Source organism: Rana temporaria, chromosome 3 (assembly GCF_905171775.1).
Source record: "Rana temporaria chromosome 3, aRanTem1.1, whole genome shotgun sequence".
Taxonomy (NCBI): domain Eukaryota; kingdom Metazoa; phylum Chordata; class Amphibia; order Anura; family Ranidae; genus Rana; species Rana temporaria.
The window spans coordinates 370248705-370273006 of record NC_053491.1 but is presented as its reverse complement, the minus strand read 5'-3'; the positions used below and the strand labels follow the sequence as shown (position 1 = coordinate 370273006).

Sequence of the window (24302 nt, the reverse complement as noted above, 5' to 3'; positions counted from 1 at the left end):
CGAGTAGCACCGACATATGAAAACGGTATTCAAACCACACAAGTGAGGTATCGCCGCGATCGTTAGAGCGAGAGCATTAATTTTAGCCTTAGGCCTACTCTGTAACTCAAAAAATGCAACCTGTAGAATTTTTTAAACGTCGCCTATCAAGATTTTTAAGGGTAAAAGTTTGACGCCATGCCACGAGCGGGCGCAATTTTTAAGCGTGACATGTTGGGTATCATTTTACTCGGCGTAACATTATCTTTCACAATATATAAAAAAATTGGGCCAAATTTATTGTTGTCTTATTTTTTCATTTAAAAAAGTGAATTTTTTCCAAAAAAAGTGCGCTTGTAAGACCGCTGCGCAAATACGGTGTGACAAAAAGTATTGCAATGACTTCCATTTTATTCTCTAGGGTGTTAGAAAAAAAAATATATAATGTTTAAAATGGCCCAGTCAAAGTCCAGACCTAAATCCAATTGAGAATCTGTGGCAAGACTTGAAAATTGCTGTTCAGAGACGTTCTCCATCCAATCTGACAGAGCTTGAGCTATTTTGCAAAGAAGAATGGGCAAAAATGTCACTCTCTAGATGTGCAAAGCTGGTAGAGACATCCCCAAAAAGACTTGCAGCTGTAGGAGGTTCTACAAAGTATTGACTCAGGGGGCTGAATACAAATGAACACCACACTTTTCACATATTTATTTGTAAAAAAAATTGAAAACCATTTACCATTTTCCTTCACAATTATGTGCCACTTTGTGTTGGTCTATCACATAAAATCACAATAAAATACATTTACGTTTTTGGTTGTAACATGACAAAATTTCAAGGGGTATGAATACTTTTTCAAGGCACTGTAACCATTGGTGATACAAACGGCACATGAAGGCATATTAAATACAAAGTATTAAAGTATGTTACCAAATAGTATAGTACGTCTTCAACTTTTAGAGATGGGAAAGAGGGCCACATTACAGAATAGAGAATATAGGTAAAATAATATTGTATAGTAACTAGTATAGTCTAGAACAGTGGTATATTATAGTATAGTAGTATAGTATAATAATTATAGTTGTATAGTACAGTAGTATAATATAGTAACATAGTATCTTAGTATAGTATGGTATAATAACATAGTATATAGTTGTATAGTACAGTAGTATAATATAGTAACATAGTATCGTTGTATAGTATGGTATAATAACATTAGGGGTGCAATGGATCGTCATTGATCCGTGATCCGAACGGTCAACGTCCGTGGATCGGCACACCTTGAGATCCGCGGATTGAGCCCATAGGAAAGGCCATGGCTTCGGCGGCCATCTTGGTACACCCGGGGGCGGCCTAGGGGAGCTCCCCAGAGCGGCATGCTGACGGGGTAGATGTGGGGGACATTACAGTGGGGGAGATGTTGGGGACATTACTGTGGGGGAGATGTGGGGGACATTACAGTGGGGGTGAGGGAGATGTGGTGGACATTACAGTGGGGGGAGATGTGGTGGACATTACAGTGGGGGGAGATGTGGTGGACATTACAGTGGGGGGAGATGTGGTGGACATTACAGTGGGGGGAGATGTGGTGGACATTACAGTGGGGGGAGATGTGGTGGACATTACAGTGGGGGGAGATGTGGTGGATATTTCAGTGGGGGAGATGTGGTGGACATTACAGTGGGGGGAGATGTGGTGGATATATTACAGTGGGGGGAGATGTGGTGGACAGTACAGAATGGGGAGATGTGGTGGATATTACAGTGGGGGGAGATGTGGTGGACAATACAGTGGGGGAGATGTGGTGGACATTACAGTGGGGGGAGATGTGGTGGATATATTACAGTGGGGGGAGATGTGGAGGACAGTACAGAATGGGGAGATGTGGTGGATATTACAGTGGGGGGAGATGTGGTGGACAATACAGTGGGGGAGATGTGGTGGACATTACAGTGGGGGGAGATGTGGTGGACATTACAGTGGGGGGAGATGTGGTGGACAATACAGTGGGGGAGATGTGGTGGACATTACAGTGGGGGGAGATGTGGTGGACATTACAGTGGGGGGAGATGTGGTGGACATTACAGTGGGGGAGATGTGGTGGATATTACAGTGGGGGAGATGTGGTGGACATTACAGTGAGGGGAGATGTGGTGGAAATATTACAGTGGGGAGATGTGGTGGACATTACAGTGGGGGGGAGATGTGGTGGATAATACAGTGGGGGAGATGTGGTGGACATTACAGTGGGGGGAGATGTGGTGGATATTACAGTGGGGGAGATGTGGTGGACATTACAGTGGGGGAGATGTGGTGGATATATTACAGTGGGGGGAGATGTGGTGGACATTACAGTGGGGGGGGATGTGGTGGATATTACAGTGGGGGGAGATGTGGTGGACATTACAGTGGGGGTGGGGGAGATGTGGTGGATATTACAGTGGGGGAGATGTGATGGACATTACAGTGGGGGAGATGTGGACATTACAGTGGGGGAGATGTGGTGGACATTACAGTGGGGGGGGGAGATGTGGTAGATATTACAGTGGGGGAGATGTGGTGGACATTACAGTGGGGGTGGGGGAGATGTGGTGGGTATTACAGTGGGGGAGATGTGATGGACATTACAGTGGGGGAGATGTGGACATTACAGTGGGGGAGATTTGGACATTACAGTGGGGAAGATGTGGACATTACAGTGGGGGAGATGTGATGGATATTACAGTGGGGGAGATGTGATGGATATTACAGTGGGGAGATGTGGACATTACAGTGGGGAGATGTGGACATCACAGTGGGGGAGATGTGGACATTACAGTGGGGGAGATGTGATGGATATTACAGTGGGGAGATGTGGACATTACAATGGGGGAGATGTGGACATTACAGTGGGGGAGATGTGGATATTACAGTGGGGACCATATATGGTGGTGATCCGAAAAATGATCCGATCCGTGACTCTGATCCGAGGAACGATCTGAACTGTGAGTTTTTTGATCCGTTGCACCCCTAAATAACTTAGTATATAGTCGTATAGTACAGTAGTATGATATAGTAACATAGAATGGTATAATAAAATAGTATATAGTCGTATAGTACAGTCGAATATTATAAAATGCTAGCATAGTATAGTGATGCATGGTACAATAACATTGTAACCTTTTATGGTACAGTATGTTACAAAATATAATACAGTAGTATAGAATGGCCCAGTAATATAGTATTGTATAGTAATAGTGTATAGAATAATATTGTACCTATGTACAGTACAGTAGTATAATTTTTTACAGTACAATACATTACAGAATAGAGAATATAGGTAAAATAATATTGTATAGTAACTAGTATAGTCTAGAACAGTGGTATATTATAGTATAGTAGTATAGTATAATAATTATAGTTGTATAGTACAGTAGTATAATATAGTAACATAGTATCTTAGTATAGTATGGTATAATAACATAGTATATAGTTGTATAGTACAGTAGTATAATATAGTAACATAGTATCGTTGTATAGTATGGTATAATAACATTAGGGGTGCAATGTATCGTCATTGATCCGTGATCCGAACGGCCAACGTCCGTGGATCGGCACACCTTGAGATCCGCGGATTGAGCCCATAGGAAAGGCCATGGCTTCGGCGGCCATCTTGGTACACCCGGGGGCGGCCTAGGGGAGCTCCCCAGAGCGGCATGCTGACGGGGTAGATGTGGGGGACATTACAGTGGGGGACATTACAGTGGGGGAGATGTTGGGGACATTACTGTGGGGGAGATGTGGGGGACATTACAGTGGGGGTGAGGGAGATGTGGTGGACATTACAGTGGGGGGAGATGTGGTGGACATTACAGTGGGGGGAGATGTGGTGGACATTACAGTGGGGGGAGATGTGGTGGACATTACAGTGGGGGGAGATGTGGTGGACATTACAGTGGGGGGAGATGTGGTGGATATTTCAGTGGGGGGAGATGTGGTGGATATATTACAGTGGGGGGAGATGTGGTGGACAGTACAGAATGGGGAGATGTGGTGGATATTACAGTGGGGGGAGATGTGGTGGACATTACAGTGGGGGAGATGTGGTGGACATTACAGTGGGGGGAGATGTGGTGGACAATACAGTGGGGGAGATGTGGTGGACATTACAGTGGGGGGAGATGTGGTGGATATATTACAGTGGGGGGAGATGTGGAGGACAGTACAGAATGGGGAGATGTGGTGGATATTACAGTGGGGGGAGATGTGGTGGACAATACAGTGGGGGAGATGTGGTGGACATTACAGTGGGGGGAGATGTGGTGGACATTACAGTGGGGGGAGATGTGGTGGACAATACAGTGGGGGAGATGTGGTGGACATTACAGTGGGGGGAGATGTGGTGGACATTACAGTGGGGGGAGATGTGGTGGACATTACAGTGGGGGGAGATGTGGTGGATATTACAGTGGGGAGATGTGGACATTACAGTGGGGAGATGTGGACATCACAGTGGGGGAGATGTGGACATTACAGTGGGGGAGATGTGATGGATATTACAGTGGGGAGATGTGGACATTACAATGGGGGAGATGTGGACATTACAGTGGGGGAGATGTGGATATTACAGTGGGGACCATATATGGTGGTGATCCGAAAAATGATCCGATCCGTGACTCTGATCCGAGGAACGATCTGAACTGTGAGTTTTTTGATCCGTTGCACCCCTAAATAACTTAGTATATAGTCGTATAGTACAGTAGTATGATATAGTAACATAGAATGGTATAATAAAATAGTATATAGTCGTATAGTACAGTCGAATATTATAAAATGCTAGCATAGTATAGTGATGCATGGTACAATAACATTGTAACCTTTTATGGTACAGTATGTTACAAAATATAATACAGTAGTATAGAATGGCCCAGTAATATAGTATTGTATAGTAATAGTGTATAGAATAATATTGTACCTATGTACAGTACAGTAGTATAATTTTTTACAGTACAATAGTGTATTAGAATAGTATGGAATAGTTTGTTGGACCTTTGTCAGGAAGACGTGGCTACCATACAGTTGCTTTTGTAACAGTGGCACCTGCAGGAAGGGATGAGGTACTACAGTACTCAGTGACTGACGCAGGGCCGTCTTTAATATGGTTTGGGCCCTGGGCAATCATTTTTTTTGGGCCCCCCTCCAGCTTATTTTGGGCCTGGCTGGTTCACATGTATGTGTTTTGGCGGCCCTCATTTGTGCAGGCACAGCAGCCCATTGATTTGAATGGGCTGCCATGCCTTTGTTTCCTGCAAAAAAAAAGGTGCATTCAGCATTTAAAAATACAGTTGCCTTGAAATCCATTCTGCTTTTGCACCATGCTACTTACCTGCAGTTCTTGCACACACAAACGCACTGTGTTTTTAAAAGCGTGACCTAAACGTCTAAAAATGCAGCAAGTTTGACAGTGCAGGAACTGAAGATAAGTCACAGCAGACAGCAGAATGGACAGACAGTGCTGTATTTCAGTGCTTGTGCCGTGTGCGCAGCCTACAGTATTACATGAGGCATGCACTTTTCTTTGCAGGAAACGCAGGCATGGCAGCCCATTCAAATGAATGGGCTGCTGTGCCTGCGCAAATGTGGGCCGCCAAAACACATACATGTGAACCAGCCAGGCCCAAAATAAGCCCATCAAGCAGTTAAATACACACAGTAATGCCATGTGCTCTGAGGCCTTACTCAGCCTGGACTGCAGGTCTGGTCTGTGATTTAAAGAGTTCCTCTATTTTACACATGGCATGGCATGGGGTCCCATGGTGCTAAAGCAGAATGGACAGAAGGTGCTGTGACCCCATGCCATGCCATGTGTAAAATAGAGGAACTTTTTAAAACACTGACCAGACCTGCAGTGAATCATCAAATATTATAAAGACTTTGGGCACACTCTACAGAAAACTTATATTTACAATATAGATTAGCAAACAGTGACATACCTTGAGGAGCAGGACATGAAGAAGTCAGCCTCGGGAAGAGTAAACTGGGGATGTTATAAAATCACATTCTAATTCACTTTTATATACAAGCAGCACCCAGTGGCAGGAAGGGAGAAGTGCACATCTAAAGGGAAGCCAGGGGTGCTGTACATTTTAAAACACTGGGAAGGGAAGCAGTACTGGCACTGGCTGCATGCCGTTGATGATTTTTAGCCTGATTTGTGAGCAGCACAGTAGCTTAACGGGCGGCTCTGCTTTGGGCCTCCAACAGTGACAGGGCCCTGGGCAGCTGAACCTGTTTGCCCTATGGTAAAGACGGCCCTGGACTGACGGCATTATATCTGCTGCACCTGGCTGCCATTACATCCCTAGAAATGATGGTACCTGGACATATATCAGAATTCATTGTGTGTTATGGTTAGTTTAGGTGTAAATGGCAATGTTGGCTCTGGCCTAGGAGAGGTAAATTAAAAAGCAAAACAATGGAATATATTCCACTGGTTTGAAGTGATGTGGGTGGGGTATCCTCTGCAGAGAGAGATGGTAGTATCACAAAGAGTTCCAGTGCCAATACAAACCCAGAACTTCCACAGACATCACTGGTTCCACCGCATGGTGCGTTTTCATATGAATGAGTCTCTGCCAATAATAATTGTCTGGGCAGAGTGTTAAATGAGCCCCACTATGACCTGTTTACATGCCGCATTGGCTCCTCCTTTATCAGTGAGATCTGAATCCCGCAGAGTGTACATCCCAGAGGTCAGCGGATGGCGGTGAGTTGGCGGATCATCCGGTGATAAGGACGCCTTCTGTTTAGACGAGCAGCCTGTCAGCGCATGCTCTCCATCCTCCAACTAGGAAAGAATGTCTCCTGTAAATATTATTGGCTTCTCCTGAGTGTCGGCTGACTGGACTTGTCACCCGGCAAGGCTGGCGGTCTCGGAGACCATATTAGAGGCCTTAGCTCACCTAAAGTATTTTCATCCTGACACCCCGCCGAGGGCTGCTCACCGCAGCCCAACCTCCGCAGTGGAGAGAGCAGGCGTTTACATTTTTCATTGTGTTTACCTCAGTTTACATTAATTGTTGGACACCGTGGCCTGCTTGGCACATTCGCAGCCTGTAGGAATGGTGTAAGCCGCATAGCCATTAACCTGTTGTATGTCGAGGTGCCCATTTACTGTTACGTTTTACGACACCCTGACCTGCAAATTCAACTTCTATTTTGCAGCAGCTGGAAGAGCATTTGAATGGGAATGCCTGCCCTGTTATCCCGTACAATGAACTTTAAATTAGAAACAAGTTCTCCATCAGATTGTTCTGCATGCACAATTACCACTTACCATTGTTTCAGGAATATTGCAAACCTTTCAGCAAAACTTTTTACTCACTGGTACGCTTCTGACTGTCATAGTCATGTAAACAGATTTGAATTTTGTTCCTGTGTGTGATGATGACCAGATCCCATGATGATCCACTTTCCGTAGATAGTGACCTGTTATGGTCAGGACACAGACGCATAGTTTACAAGGGTGTAGGGTGCTGTGTTTACATATTAGCTGCCCTTCCATTACAAATGATGAAGGCAAAGCTGGTGGTTTTATTTTGTGATTTCACTATAAACAATATTTTATATTTCAATTAGAGCAACGCGAGTCCTTTGCAACTATACCCTGGACAAATAAATAAAATATACTCCCGCACTGCCACTAATCACTGTAAAATAATGTCATAGCTGCTGCAAGCACCTAAAAGTGTTCCCACAACTATATAGTGTAAAAATTCAACAAAAAAATATGCTGTGCTGCTAGTTTGCATAAATAAACTATAAAGTGCACAAAATTAAAAACACTAAATAAAAAACAATACTATGTGATGCAATATATACCCAATATTTCAACTTGATGTCTTCACTTAATATTGTGCAAAATATAATAATAAAATATATTATAAAATAAATATAAATATAATATAATTGTAAATGCTTAATACTGCTTAATAAATAGTCCACAACCAATCTCTTGTGTCTTTATTCTTCGTGATAAATCTTCCCAATCACCTGTGTGCAAATGTCAATTGTGTGCCAAATGCCCCGTATCACCACTGTGGTCACAGAACTCTCACCTTTAATTTTCTTGTATCATAGCATATGAAATGTATCCTCCAGATATGCTGGCCCTCCTTATTCTGTGCTTTTCAGGGACACAATTTCCATCCCTTCCCTCCTGTCGGAACAGCGATCTGCCTGCAGTTCTGTCACTCTGCCTGACGATTAGCGAGTGCCGGAGGACATCGGATACTGTGCACCACATATGTAATCACGGAAGCGCACCCCTACCCAGAAGAGTCGGCTTGTGCGTGTTTATATATATATATATATATATATATATATACAGTGCCTTGCGAAAGTATTTGGCCCCCTTGAACTTTGCGACCTTTTGACACATTTCAGGCTTCAAACATAAAGATATATTTTTTTTGAAGAATCAACAACAAGTGGGACACAATCATGAAGTAGAATGAAATTTATTGGATAGTTCAAACTTTTTTAACAAATAAAAAACTGAAAAATTGGGCGTGCAAAATTATTCAGCCCCTTTACTTTCAGTGCAGCAAACTCTCTCCAGAAGTTCAGTGAGGATCTCTGAATGATCCAATGTTGACCTAAATGACTAATGATGATAAATAGAATGCACCTGTGTGTAATCAAGTCTCCGTATAAATGCACCTGCACTGTGATAGTCTCAGAGGTCCGTTTAAAGCGCAGAGAGCATCACGAAGAACAAGGAACACACCAGGCAGGTCCGAGATACTGTTGTGGAGAAGTTTAAAGCTGGATTTGGATTCAAAAAGATTTCCCAAGCTTTAAACATCCCGAGGAGCACTGTGTAAGCGATAATATTGAAATGGAAGGAGTATCAGACCACTGCAAATCTACGAAGACCTGGCCGTCCCTCTAAACTTTCAGCTCATACAAGGAGAAGACTGATCAGAGAATCAGCCAAGAGGCCCATGATCACTCTGGATGAACTGCAGAGATCTACAGCTGAGGTGGGAGACTCTGTCCATAGGACAACAATCAGTCGTATACTGCACAAATCTGGCCTTTATGGAAGAGTGGCAAGAAGAAAGCCATTTCTTAAAGATATCCATAAAAAGTGTTGTTTAAAGTTTGCCACAAGCCACCTGGGAGACACACCAAACATGTGGAAGAAGGTGCTCTGGTCAGATGAAACCAAAATCGAACTTTTTGGCAACAATGCAAAACGTTATGTTTGGCGTAAAAGCAACACAGCTCATCACCCTGAACACACCATCCCCACTGTCAAACATGGTGGTGGCAGCATCATGGTTTGGGCCTGCTTTTCTTCAGCAGGGACAGGGAAGATGGTTAAAATTGATGGGAAGATGGATGGAGCCAAATACAGGACCATTCTGGAAGAAAACCTGATGGAGTCTGCAAAAGACCTGAGACTGGGACGGAGATTTGTCTTCCAACAAGACAATGATCCAAAACATAAAGCAAAATCTACAATGGAATGGTTCACAAATAAACATATCCAGGTGTTAGAATGGCCAAGTCAAAGTCCAGACCTGAATCCAATCGAGAATCTGTGGAAAGAACTGAAAACTGCTGTTCACAAACGCTCTCCATCCAACCTCACTGAGCTTGAGCGGTTTTGCAAGGAGGAATGGGAAACAATTTCAGTCTCTCGATGTGCAAAACTGATAGAGACATACCCCAATCGACTTACAGCTGTAAGGTGGCGCTACAAAGTATTAACTTAAGGGGGCTGAATAATTTTGCACGCCCCAATTTTTCAGTTTTTTATTTGTTAAAAAAGTTTGAAATATCCAATAAATTTCGTTCCACTTCATGATTGTGTCCCACTTGTTGTTAATTTTTCCAAAAAAAATTACAGTTTTATATCTTTATGTTTGAAGCCTGAAATGTGGCAAAAGGTCGCAAAGTTCAAGGGGGCCGAATACTTTCGCAAGGCACTGTTTATACAGTGCTGTATTTTGGCCTAGGCCAATAAGGCCCAGGACTAGGGCGGCACTTTGTGGGGGGCAGCAAAAAAAAAGTACGGAAAAAAGCACCCGCGTCCTCTTCCTGGTGCTCCCGCACGCAGGGCTGCCATCAAGGGATTAAATCTAAATCCAGCGGCATAGCTAATGGGGGGGGGGGGGTGGACCGCACCCGGATGACACCAGGAATTGTAGTGGTGGCAGTAAGCCCTGACCACCCGCCCCTTCCCATCGGTAAATCTGTGATCAGCTTGGCAGCTGCGGTGATGTGACAGGGAGAGCAGAGCTGCACAGTGTCTATCTCCCCCACTCGACCCCCTTCTTTCTCCTGTCAGTTGAACAGAAGAAGAGAGAGAGAGCGAGCGACTCAAATCGGGTTACCCTAAGCGCCGACCGGCTTCCTATCCGCTCAGATTCCCTCCCTATTGGTCATAGCAGAGGGCCAATCAGAACACACGGGCCCAGTGTATCCACAGACACTAGGCAGGCTACAGTCCCTCAGTGTGCATGCATTCAGGGGGGAAAGAGAACCTGGAACCCGGCATAAAGCAGAGTGCGACAGAAGAGAAAAAGAGAGGACTGTGCAGGGGAGGCCAGAGAGGGAGCCACGCTGTAACCGCACCACAAGAGAGGGAGCCACGCTGTACCCACTGCCAGGGTACAGACATGCTACACTTCTGAGTCACCTCGAGCAACATAGAGTGAGCGAATGTCCAGACAGACGGATCACTGTTGCGGTTTCACTGGGTCTGGTAAGAGGTCCTGTTGGCCATTATTCATTACAGTTCCCAAACTGAGGTATTAGGAAGTGTCTAACCTTCTATCCTCTAGGCCTTATTGACAGCCACAACGTCCCTTTGTCCTCTTCCCACGGTGTCCCTCTGTCCTCTTCCCACGGCGTCCCTCTGTCCTCTTGCCACGGCGTCCCTCTGTCCTCTTGCCACGGCGTCCCTCTGTCCTCTTGCCACGGCGTCTCTCTGTCCTCTTCCCACGGTGTCCCTCTGTCCTCTTCCCTATGATGTCCCTCTGTCCCCTTCCCTATGATGTCCCTCTGTCCTCTTTCCACAGCATCCCTCTGTCGTTCTCCCACTGTGTCCCTCTGTCTTTCTCCCATGAATATGACAGGGCGGGTCTTAAAAAGTAAGGGGTGTGGCCTTGACAGGAAGGGGTGGGTCATATTTAAATTAGGGGGTATGTGAGTTTAGTCAGGCCTAGGGTAGCACAAAACCTAAATACACCACTGGGTATGTGTGTGTATATATATATATGATTCGGCACACAGGTGCTGCCTTGTATCAGTAAAACTGCTATAGGGTGGACCTTAAGTGGTTAAAATGGTTTTAAATCTCAGACATGAAATATGAAGAAAGCATATCCTTCTATAGTGTGTACTTGTCTCAATCCAGAGCAAGGAGTGTTATTTTTGTCAGCTGCCTCCTTCCTCTGCTATCAGCATGAATCTCTTCTGACCAGTTTTCCGACACCAAGAGAAAAAAGGTGACAGGGGAGGGCACAGCCTGTGATTGACAGCCTTAGCTCTATTCCTGTGTAAAGGTGGGTGTGTCCCTTCCCTCTGATCAGCTCTTGGATCTCTCCTCATTGATATGTAGCGCCCCCTTACTTTCAGTATGGGCACTACGCTAAAGTTAGTGGGGAATGGGAGAGTTACCTTGCTCCCATTCACTATTTGGTAAATTTTGGGACTTCTGTCATTCCAGAAATGTCCACTGGGTCAGTCTGTGGTCCAGGGATGCAATGTCATCCCTGGCCAGCAGTTGGCGCCAGAGGGGTTCTGGCAGAGCAACTTTTCCCCAGCAGCCAATTAGAGAAGTTTCTCCTTGCAAGGCATGCTGGGAAAGGGTATACCTGTGACAGGTGTCATGTGTTCTAAAATCTTTGCGGGGTCCCCGTTCCAGATGCGGCATCCACCTTCAGGGTGCGTGCATCCATGGACCCCGCCGGCGTGGCCCACCTGGCCAAAGTTGCAGACTACGAAAACCCTCATCCGGAGGTACAAGGTGACTTGCTGGGTTCCCGGTTCTACTGAAAGGATCCCAGGCTGGGTGCCGTACGATTGGGGAGTCGGTTTGCAGAGAATAAAGCATTGGAAAAACCCTTTTATTCACTGTTTGGACCTTCGCTCACTGTTTGTTTCCTACCACTGCACCCCTGGGCCATATTAAGGTAACTCAATATGCCGATTCCAAAAACAAACCAGCGGCTCTTTCGGGGGTGAGCGCTACAGATGTAACTTCAGCTCTCTGCCCCCTGCTTTGCAGAGCTAAGAGATCCTGTGTGAATTCCACACTTTGAATGGATGTAAGAGAGTGCCAGCTGTAGTTAAACATGTACAACTTATGTAGGAGGATTTGTTTAATCTTTGTGTATCACCTGAGGCAAGTTACTTCACTGGGTATATGTAAAAATCCCCTGAAAAAGCGAACACTTCAGTGTGAACCTCACCTAAGAAATGCTAAAAAGTGCTTACAGCGGAAGTAAACTCAGCCTGCAGAATCCACATTCATCATTGAATCAATATTTGCAAACATTACAAAGCACATTACAATGTCAATTTAATTATTCACGTCAGCTTGTATGTGAATTTTACTTACTTTCTCTATCTGGCTCCTGATATCTTGTTCCAGCTCGGAATATATTTCCTGCCCTTTCTGCCGTAATATCGCGCGTGCGCGGTACTTCTTATCTTGTTGGCAAGGCCCGACATTTACAGCACCTGCGTTTCAGGAAGTGCCAGAACTCTTGCGAGATTGAAATGGATGTCGCAGAGTGCCGATGATTTCGGCACGGCACCTTTTGTGAGGGGTTTGAGGGCACGCCAAGTGTGCCGTGAATCAGTGCAGAAAGGCCCATGCGCAAATGATGTCACTGCAGGGAACAGCGATGGATTTCTCACAAGCGCTGCAGTTTTGGGGAATATAAAACAGCTATATGTAAGTTAATTATGTCTTGGATGTGGAAAAGTACTATATGAGAGTTTACTATGCTAAAATGACACAATTTTGTTAGAGAGGTCACTTATGCATGTCTTGAAAGGTATCTCTGCAAAAAAAAAAAGGTATCTCCGCTTTTGTGGTAAAAAAAAAGATTTATTTTTAAAAGTAATTTATATACAATTGCTACAAAAGTCATATTGTAATTGAATGTTATTAAAAATTACCTTTTTTTTCAATCTGCAGCACTGTTATTTTCTGTAAAATGTCATACAATTTGGAGGTGATGGTGTACAGACCGCCCCCAGATATGTCATTTCCTGCTTGTTTGCCTGGCTTTATTGATTGGCTCACTGAAGTCTGCACTAAGGCCCCTTTCACATTGGGGCAGGATGTGCGGTGGCGGTATAGCGCCGCTATTTTGAGTGGCGCTATACCGTCGGAATTGTGGCGGTATTCGGCTGCTAGCGGTGCGGTATTAACCCCCACTAGCGTCCGAAAAAGGGTTAATACCGCCAGGCAATGCACCTCTGCAGAGGCGCATTGCCGGCGGTATTACGGCGGTGTCCCATTGTTTTCAATGGGAAGGAGCGGTAAACACACTGCTCCTCTCACCGCTCCAAAGATGCTGCTTGCAGGAGATTTTTTTTTTCTCCCACCAGCGCAACGCCTAAGTGTGAAAGCCTTCGGACTTTCACATTGCAAATGCTGGGGCAGGTTTATTTCAGGCAGTATTTATGTGCTATTTTTAGCGCTAAAACGCCTGAAATACGCCTCAGTGTGAAAGGGGCCTTAGATAGAAGTCAGATTTTTGAGCATCCCCTGCAACAAAGATTTCATTTTTGGTGAGATACTCCCAAAAAAAGAAAATCACACCTAAAGGGATGCAGATCCTGCCACTTTCCTTAGAACCCTGCAGGTGCAGCAGCTGATTGATAATTATAAAGTCACTCCCATTCCCATTTATTTTGCACATGGACACAAACAAACAGCTATTTCTTAGCAGAATAACAAAAGTTAGGAATCTGCTACAAAAGTTTATTACAATCCTTGCTATGTACATAGATCACCCAAATGGGAATGTTTTTTTCCCAGTAAAAGTGGAGTTACTCTTTAAGTGCTGTGGCTTGTTAAATTGTGACTAGTGTCCATTCACACGGGGCTCACAGGGGATAGGCAATTCATCGTCTCGGTGTAGTGATGCAGATTATTGGTGGGAGAAGACGAGGGTGATTCGGTTCATTGGTGTATATGGACCGACATGCACAGCTGTTCTGCAGTGTACATTAACCAGACGGAGCTAATGGGCCATGTTTACTAAGCAGCACTCCCCGACCTCCGACTCCTGGAAATGACAATTTAATCTACTCATTGTACAGTTAGTTTCCATGAACCGATGCACATAATCCACTCAGTGATCTATTAATGGCCTGTGAGATAAACAGACCGCATTGAATCCAGAACCTCCCTGTGTGTAAAGGGTCCAGTATCATTGCAGGGGTCCTGGTGCTCCATCTGCGCACATTCCACTAGTGAGACCACTGCCGCCCCAAATCAGTTTGTCAAGATAACCATGTGTTCAAATAGGGTTGTACAATGAATATACAGTAGTGTACTGTAGTGCTTTTAGGATGAGCTGCAGAATTCTGGTGGTGTAGGGGCCCATTAGTTCTGATCCAATCATAAAGAGTGTGTGTTCTATGAAATCATCTCCCAATCAAAAACCCAAAAAATTGGTCCTTATCTATTTACGTACAGCAGCCAAACTGATCTTAAGTAGATGAAAACCCAGCCTCTAAAATGTTATAGAAGTTTTAACAAGGTAACATCATTCCAAAAGTCATTTTTTATCCTTTTAGATCTGCAGTTTTCATGAAATGAATTCCTGGTGATCCATGAAGGTTCCTGTTTAGGCACTTTCTTTTATAGGGTGGCAACGCTCTGTTCCTGGTCTTCTAATTATGCGTAGCCAGGAGCTGACTAAATTGCCTGTGTTATCAGAGGACACGCTACAGCATTTGCCACAGTGAGGCTGTTCCCTCTAGTTCTCAGCCTAGGATCTGCCTTGTCACATCCTGAATTCAGAGTGAGTCAGAACTTACAGAAGAGCTTGGGATATGTAGTTCGGAAAGCCTAGTTTACATTGAACCCCAAACGTTGTGAACTACAAGTCCCAGCCAGCTTGAGGGAGAAAACAGAATGCTGGGAGAGGTAATAAATAGCGGGAGGAGTCGGTCTCTTGGGACCATGGCCTTCATCTGGGAGCAGTGATTCGAATGGTTGGGGAGAATGCGTGGCCTAGGCTGCAGGGGAGAGCCTCCAGAGAGCATGTGTGGACACACCTGTTGTCGGCAGGGTATGGTCTTCGGATGGCAGCCGGGAGTTCACCCACATCACCTGCATCACAGATCCAGCTGAGCTGCGGCGCTGGGAGGTGCAGGGTCGTGCACTATCCCTTGAGCACAGTATCTGCAGAGGCTTGCTGCAGGATCTTCACACCATCTTTCCTGAGCTTAGTATCGCTTGGACTGGTGAGCTGGCATATGCCCACCCTCTTTGCACCTAAGGACACTGCATGCAGACACCTTTACTTTGCCTTCTTCATTAGAGATTTATGAATAGACATCTACAATACCTGGTGTGCTACTGTATGTCTCACTGTTACTTTGGGCCCCATCACTTGAGCTAGCTGAAGATTAAAGAAATTTGCATTAGGAAATGGACACCTACCCCCACAAGGGACAGGAACGATGGGTGTCTATCCGGCCTCTTATCACCAAGGAACTCACTTTATATACAAACCAAGGTCATAGACTTTAGATACAACTTGCTTAAAGTGTTTTTGTATTAAAGGCGCTGTGGCGCCGGGAGGTTAAAAGGAGTTGTCTGACTCCACATTGGTCATTTTCCTACCCTTTTCTGACCTGCAGCCATTGACCTTGACTGGTTAATATTTGCTGTTTTATTGCTCCTCAAGGGATTTGTTCATTCATATAAAGAGTATAACCATTATCTTATTTCTCTTATCTGATCAATTTGCTGTTGATTCTATTTACTGCAAAACTCTAAGACCCCTTTCACACTGAGGCGCTTTGCAGGCTCTATAATGCTAAAAATAGTGCCTGCAAAGCTCCCTGAAAGAGCTGCTCCTTTCACTCCAGTGTGAAAACCTGAGGGCTTTAACACTGGAGCAGTGCGCTGGCAGAAAGGTAAAAAAAGTCTTGCTAGCCGCATCTTGAGTGAGTGAGTGAGAGACTTGTAAAGCTCAACACATGCGAACTGAATCGCCTCTGGGCGCTGTATCCATTTCATAGGTAAGGAACCCCTTGACCTCAGAAGAGATGGGTTTTAATCTTTCTCCTGAAGTCCAAGTGGTCCGACTCCAGTCGGATGGTGGTTGGTAGTGCATTCCACAGGCGAGGTCCCTGGACTGCAAATCTTCGATCTCCTTTGGACTTGTATCTGGCTTTGGGTATCTGGAGTAGGTTTTGATTGGTGGATCGCAGAATGCGATTGGGGTTATGGGCTTTTATTTTTTCGCATAGATATTGGGGGGCGGTGAATACACCGCTCCTAAAGCTTTACCGCTGACGCCCCACCACCTCGGTGTGAAAGGGCTCTAAGTTAAACTTATCAGGTTTATTTTGAACTAATCTGTGTCTGCATCCAAATTTATTTTCTGAAATGTCTGAATCCAGGGTGTCAGGGGTGTCAGGAGACTTGCAAGGTCAGGGCAACCATTGGGGTACAGTATCTTCAAGCGGCCCTCATGGGGGTAGCGCTACTTAAAGTGGATGTAAACCCTCTCCTATACCCAGTGAAGTGAACAGCCTCAGATGATACACAGGGATGAACCAAATCTCCCTACATAGGTTTTACATGTATATCTGCTGTCTTCACATGTATATACTGTTTGGGTGTCAAACTGAATTTCATTGAGGGCAGCATTAGCATTATGATTGCCCTCAAAAGGGCCGGTTGCATCTGTAAAATTAGATGTGCGGCGCCTACCTACCTCTTATATTAGATGTCAAGAGCCAACCCACCATCAAAAGTTGAGTCCCCTGCTCTCCCTTACATCACAGTGCACCCCCTTTTCCTTAAGCTGCTGCTTGGAAGAAGCTGGATGCATTGCTTAAAAGCAGAAAGTAAGGGTCTTGAGGAGGACCAGAGGAGGGCGAGGGCCACATAAAATGGCCTTGAAATGGCCTGTTTGACTGAAAGTTGAGATCGTGTAAGGAGATTTTGTCTTCCTGATTAACTCAGAGTGTGATTGCCTGGGCATACAGCCAAGATAGCAAACATTGCTGATTGGAGGAAAGGCACACACCCCTTTTCATCATGCAGGTGTTTTGTAATAGGACCTGCTCTCTGCTAATCTATTTTAGAAACCTTCCCAGACAGAAGATTCAGGCTACGTTTTTCTAAAAAGTCTGAGAATTTATCAGGAGTTATCAGGCTGGTAACAGAGGAACGGGCCAGGAGAGAGCTACGGGACATAGCTCATTGAAGAGAGATAACAAAATACTGCAGATATATGTGCCCAGCTCAAATTTCATGAATTGGGTTTACATCCACTTTAAGCTTTCATTCTCCATCACAACCAACTGACATGAAATATCTCGTTTATAGACAAAGATGGTTTGTACAGGGCCCCGTAATAGTCCTCTGGCTGTTGTCACACCTTTTATTGTTTTCTCAGATTTTATTGTTATATCTGATAACATTCCTAAATACTAATCTCTTAAAATGTGCTGATCCTGATTGGTTGCTTTGTTGATTCATTTTGTGAAACTGATTGTTTTGTAGGTTAATGACAGATGGTTGAGATTGGTGGGTAGCTATGTTGCTGAGTCTGCAATAGTTGTAGGTGATCTTATATGAATTAGGCTAATCTGTAAAATTGGTGGATTGGTTGAATGGATGGTTAGATAGTTTGCATGAATGTGGTTGAGGTTGGGTGACTTGTAGGGTGACCACGTGTCCCGGATTGCCCGGGATAGTCCCGCATTCTGCAGGTTTGTCCCGGGCAACTTCACTCTGGGACAATACAGTGTCCCGGAACGAAACTAACACAGGTCCCAGCATGAACCCCTCAGAGCTTAAGATGTGACACCCCCCAAAATAGTGAAGAACTACAGGTCCCAGCATATATCTGTGAAATCTATGAGATCACACCCTTAGATCTCACGGGTTCATGCTGGGAGTTATAAATTTGGGGGGGTCACATCTTTAGATATCGGGGTTCATGCTGGGACTGGTAGTCCTTTACTTTGGGGGGGCGTGACCCCCCCCCCCCGAGCTGAAGATGTGAGACCCCCCCGCCCCCCAAATAGTGAAGAACTACAGGTCCCAACATAAACCTGTGAAATTATGGGATCACGCCAGAGCTCAAGTCCTGCGGGAACGCGTGGGAACGGAGTTCCTGCACTTTCTTTCACAGCAGGAACTCAGTTCCCTTTGCAGGCCGAGAGCAGCCGAGCAAGTTCTTTCTAAATCCCGCGATAACTCGCGGCAGACCTCCGCAATTGTCTCCTGGGAACAATGACAAAAGCTCCCAGGAGACATTACGGCATCGAGGAAGTGAAGGAATATCCACACACTACCCGATGAATCCATATACAGAAAGCGGGCAGTAACATAAAGGATTACTAAGGTACAGTGGATCGAAAAAAAAAAAACATGCGGTTTAGTAATTATGCGCGTACCTTTTTTTTCTTGGGTGGGAGTTCCCACACTATTTTCCCCAGGACTTGACCCCTGGATCACGCCCTTAGATCTCAGGGTTTCATGCTGGGTGTTGTAGTCCTTCAAATTTGGGGGGGGTCACATCTTTAGATATTAGGAGTTTATGCTGAGACTTGTACTCCTTCACTTTTGGGGGGATGTGACCCCCAAAACTGAAGGACTACAGGTCCCACCATGAACCCCTCAGAGCTGAAGATGTGACCCCCCCAACCAGTGAAGAACTACAGGTCCCAGGATGAACCAGAGAAATCTGTGGGGTGACAAAAAAAGAAGGGGGGGATGTGTCCCTGAATGGCAGTTTGGAAATGTGGTCACCCTAGTGACTTGGGTGGATGGATGGTCGGTATATCAGGTTGGTTAGCTGGTTGGATTGATGGGTTGGTTGTGTACATGGAATTTGGAGATGATTAGATGGTAGAAGGTATTGGTTGGCTACAGGAAAGCTGTTCGGAGGACTTGTTGGTATGGTTTGGTTAGCTGGTTGGATTGATGGGTTGGTTGTGTACATGGAATTTTGAGATGATTAGATGGTAGAAGGTATTGGTTGGCTACAGGAAAGCTGTTAGGAGGACTTGTTGGTATGATTTGGTTAGGTGGTTTGGTCGGTTTGGTAATCACCGATATCAATGACTTGTATCAGAGGTCAATGAGCTGTGTGACCCTGTGAGGAACGGATGATGGGAGTGACAGTGTCAGATGAACTTCTGTTGAATTTTCCCCAATGTGAATGTTAAACATAAATAGAAATCAGATCCGTCTGATCGGATCCTCGATGCTGCCGGCAGGTTCAGCACCAGTTCAGTTTGGTAGAAGTGAAATATGTCATGTAGTTTATTATTTCCTTAGGATATTAAACTGCTGTTCTTGGCTCCCGTCTCTCTCTAGTCAGTTAATTACATGGCAATTGATTAAATGTGTACTGAGCTGTGCAGAGCCTTAACCCTTCTTCTGCCACCAGGCCGCTAATGTGCAAAGACAACACAAAGACCCATCAACGCTTAATTCTGTGCCAAGATCTCCTTCCAAGGAAATGAAGCAGTGAGGGATGGCTTGTGCTGTACAGATTATATACAGGATATGTCATATATATACAGTATAGCCATATATAGTACAGATATATACAATGTACATAGACCAATAAAGCATCTATACAGATATATACAATTGACATTGGGGTTGATTTACTAAAAGCAAATAGACTGCACTTTGCAAAGTGCAGTTGCTACAGAGCTACAGAGAATCTTATGCCACGTACACACGATCATTTTTCGGCATGAAAAAAAACGTAGTTTTTCAGCATGTCCAAAAAACGAAGTTTTTCCAACTTCATCATTAAAAACGGCGTTGCCCACACACCATCGTTTTAAAAAAATGATGAACAAAGCGCGGTGACGTACAACACGTACAACGGCACTCTGAAGGGGAAGTTCTATGCGCCTTTGGGCTGCTTTAGCTGATTCCGTGTTAGTAAAAGCCGATTTGCGCTTTTCTGTCTGTTACAGCGTGATGAATGTGCTTACTCCATTACGAACGGTAGTTTTACCAGAACGAGCGCTCCCGTCTCATAACTTGCTTCTGGGCATGCGCGGGTTTTTTACGTTGTTTTAGCCCACACACGATCATTTTTTACAACCCGAAAAACGAAATTTTTTAAAACGACGTTAAAAAATGCAGCATGTTCGATTTTTTTTTTTGTTGTTTTTCAGAAGCCAAAAAATGATGTGTAGCCCACACACGATCATTTTAAATGACGTTTTTAAAAACGTCGGGTTTTTTTTCATGCCGAAAAATGATCGTGTGTACGCGGCATTAGGGGCTGCCTGTATTTCTACAGATAATATACAGGACGAGTCTCATATATAGTTAACATTGTGTGTTTGCATCCCCCTGTACTGTACAGATAACATACAGGATCTGTCCCATATATCACATTCATAGATCATACATAGATCATTCATAGATCGTACATCATCTCCCTCTACAGATAAGATGCACAGTGATATACAAGAAATCATTGGACACTGCAGTGTACCAATAAACATATTCAGACTAATTCAAAGGATATACTGTATATCGTGCAGATTGTAATATGTATCTGCCTCTACGTTAGAGAAAATATACAGTAAGTCTCTGTATGCTACAATGTACAAATACATTTATTCGCAGGATGCATGTGTAATATATAGCGTACATAGTGATATGTAGTATCTACCTGTGCAGTGTAGAGAATATACACAGTAATATACATGAAGTCTCCAGATGCTTCAATGTACCAATAAACATATGCAGAGTAGTATATGTCTGTAATAATATATGTGAGAAAAATATAAATCGCGCTATATTTTTCTCACATTTTTTTCCTTGTACTTATTGTTTATCGCAGCTCTCAGAGTGAATAGGCCATTATTGGGCCGGAGGTTTCTTTTCCTTTTTTTCACTTTTTTGGTTAATGCTATCTTAGCGCAGTTTCTTCCCCCCTTTTTTCTGTAATAATACATGTCTGTACAATTTATGGCATAGATAGTGATATGTAATATCTGCCTGTATGAACAGATAATATACAGGAAGCCTCTGGATGCTATGATGTACCAATAAGCATATTCAGACTAATATGCAGGATAGATCCATCCAATATATAGTGAAGATGGTAATAAGTACATAGCATCTTGCTTTGCTGTACAGATCATATGAATTTTTCCTATTTAATTACACCTTGTTTATTTTTATATATATAAATAAATACAATATATATATAGCTTTTTAGAGGGTGGTATAGCAGCAGCAGCTGGCAAGCATTCTGGAGACACTACTGCAGCCTCCTGATACCTGTTTCTTTGTTTTTGTATTGCAAAATGGCAGTTTTACTTTGCAGAACCAAGACACACCTGTGAGCCATGCGTTTGGCTTGCAGTTTCAGAACAGCCCCATTGATCTCAGTGGGCAGATTAGATTGACGTGCCCTCAGCATGTGTACAACCCTGTCTGGCTGTAATGTTAGAATTCCAGTGACTGGGGGGGGGGGGGTAAAACTGTGGCTTCACTGCCTTTTTCAGTCATACTGAGTATGTTCCTCTCCTACTTGTTATATTCTTATCTCTCAGGCATATATTATCAGCCTGTAATGTGTATACTGAGCGAGGACCTGTCTAAGTGAGCTAGGACCTGTCTAAGTGAGCGAGGACTGTAACTAATTAGCGTCTTTGATTCTCTTGCAGTTAATGGGCCATCCCGAATGGGAACACAAGCGAGGCTCCAGGGGGTCTCAGGTGAGTGGCTCTTCATTTTTTTGGGTGAGATGTGATGGATGTAGAAATGGCACCAGCTGGAGGGAATTGTACAGAGTAGGTGAAGTGTGCAACCCACAGTGAGGGGCGCTCCTGTCTTGGTCTTTGGGAAGGTGAATCTTATGCCGCGTACACACCATCACTTTATGTGATGAAAAAAAATGACGTTTTTAAAAACGTCACTTTAATTGACTGTGTGTGGGGGAAAACGTCGTTTTATGTCTTGTAAAAAACGACCAAAAAAAATTGAAGCATGCTTCAATTTTATGTGTCGTTTTTCAAAAGTGCACTTTTTACTTCACAGAAATTGACCGTGTGTAGCAAAAAACTTCGTTTTCTAAGACGTTTTTTCATCCACGCATGCCCAGAAGCTACTTATGAAGCAAGCTTCAATGGTAAAACGTGGTGGAACGTAACCTCACTTTGCAAGATCATTGTGAGAAAACGATGGTGTGTAGGCAACTTCGTCTTTGAAAATTGAAGTTTCAAAAACGTCATTTTTTACTTCACAGAAAGTGTCGTTTTTTTTCATCACATAAAGTGATGGTGTGTACGCGGCATAAGAGTCCTTTTGTACTTCACATCTCTCTAGCCGGTGCAGTGCCCTGAGTCACCCTACCGGCTGCACTCATTTGGGCCAGATTCAGAGAGAGATACGACGGTGTATCTCCTGATACGCCGTCGTATCTCTGACTTAGGCTGGTTGTATCTATGTGCCTGATTCATAGACTCATTTACGCATAGATATGCCTAAGGCTGCATTCACACCTGAGCGTAGGGCGTTCGGTCGTTTTTTCGGGCGTTTTTTTTCGCGCGTATTCATGCTTATTTGCGCGTTTGCATACAGCGTCGTGCGACGTTTTTGTACTTCGGCGTTTCTTATTTTAGCCAATAGGAAAAATTATCATCTTTTCATCACTTGTTGCTATGTTGGTAGATTTTTTTTAATCTTCTGCATGGGCGACAAGTTCTATTGATTAAAGCGACGAAACGCCCATAGCAAACGCCTGTTGTCGCGCGATACGCTCAATACGCGCGTTTCCCATTACTTTCTATGGGGAAAAAAAACCGCTCAAACGCCTCTGTCGCTCGATTCGCGCGACAAAAAAAGGTCCGGGACTTGTTTGAGCTTCGCGCGACAGGCGTTTGGGCGTTCAGGCGTTCAGGTGTGAACAGTCACCATAGGGAATAATGTTAATTCTCCCCTCTGGCGTTTGTGAGCAGTGCGCTTCAGGCGTAAAAACGCCTAGGTGTGAATGGGGCCTAAGATCCGACAGGTGTAACTGTGTTACACCGTCGGATCTTAACTGCAATTTAAAAATGGCCGCGGGGGGGGGCGTTCTCGCTGATTTACACTGAGAAATATGTAAATCAGCGAGATACGGCAATTCACGAACGTACGCGGACCCGACGCAGTGTTGTTACAACGTTTCCGTAGCGGTTTTCCCGGCGTATACTTACCCCTGCTTCTATGAGGCGCAGCCAATGTTAAGTATAGCCGTCGTTCCTGCGTCGATTTTTTTTTTTTTTATGTTGTTTGCGTAAGTCGTTCTCGAATACGGATGGACGTCATTTACGTAAGCGTCGAAACCACTGATGTCCTAGCGACGTCATTGGGAGCAATGCACGCCGGGAAAATTCGCGGACGGCGCATGCGCATTTAAATCGGTGCGGGAACGCGCCTGATTTAAATAGTACACTCCCCCTAGCCGCGGAATTTGAATTGGATTTACGATCCGCCGCCGCAAGTTTGGAGGTAAGTGTTTAGTGAATTAGCCACTTGCCTCTCAAACTTGCGCCAGCGGATCTTAAATCACATAGATCACGCGGATCTAAAGATCCGCTGATCTATGTGAATCTAGCCCATTTCAGTCCAGTGTGAGGAATACATGTGCCCCCATCCGTGCTAGCCATACGCAGTTCCATTTTTGCATGAACAGTCAATAATACCATCAGTGATTGAACAAATTTCATATGAATGTCCTAAATTTTTTAATTCAAGTGACATGACAATGTTGTGAGTTTTAACATTTGATTTCGGGACGGACAAAAGTGAATGTGATTCCAAATGGGAATTGAGGATAGAATTTCATTCGATTAGATAAGAAAATGTGTCCACACTAACCATTAGAAAAGCAAACATATGTGAATTTTTGAACGGAAATTCTACAAGTGTACGGCTAGATTTATTCTCACATGCAGTTTAGAGGAGGAAACTGCTCAAATGTTTATTTTCATATTCTGATTAGGGATGAGCCAAACAACCCCCCCCCCTTCGGTTCGCACCAGAACCTTCGAACGGACCGAACGTTCGCGCGAACATTTAGAACCCCATTGAC

The 24302-nt window shown here is 44.3% G+C and overlaps 1 protein-coding gene across 4 annotated transcripts in view; it reads left to right on the top strand.

The window, feature by feature from the left end:
* The window catches only part of PDE3A (phosphodiesterase 3A), a 333685-nt gene that overhangs the window by 180233 nt on the left and 129150 nt on the right, over nt 1-24302 (top strand). For 3 of the 4 annotated variants that reach the window (XM_040345458.1, XM_040345457.1, XM_040345460.1), the window contains exon 2: nt 21895-21945. The exons of the other annotated variant lie outside the window; for it this stretch is intronic. In XM_040345458.1, the coding sequence (XP_040201392.1) occupies nt 21895-21945 (51 nt within the window). The remainder of the gene's footprint in view (nt 1-21894; nt 21946-24302) is intronic. 4 annotated transcript variants of the gene reach the window in all.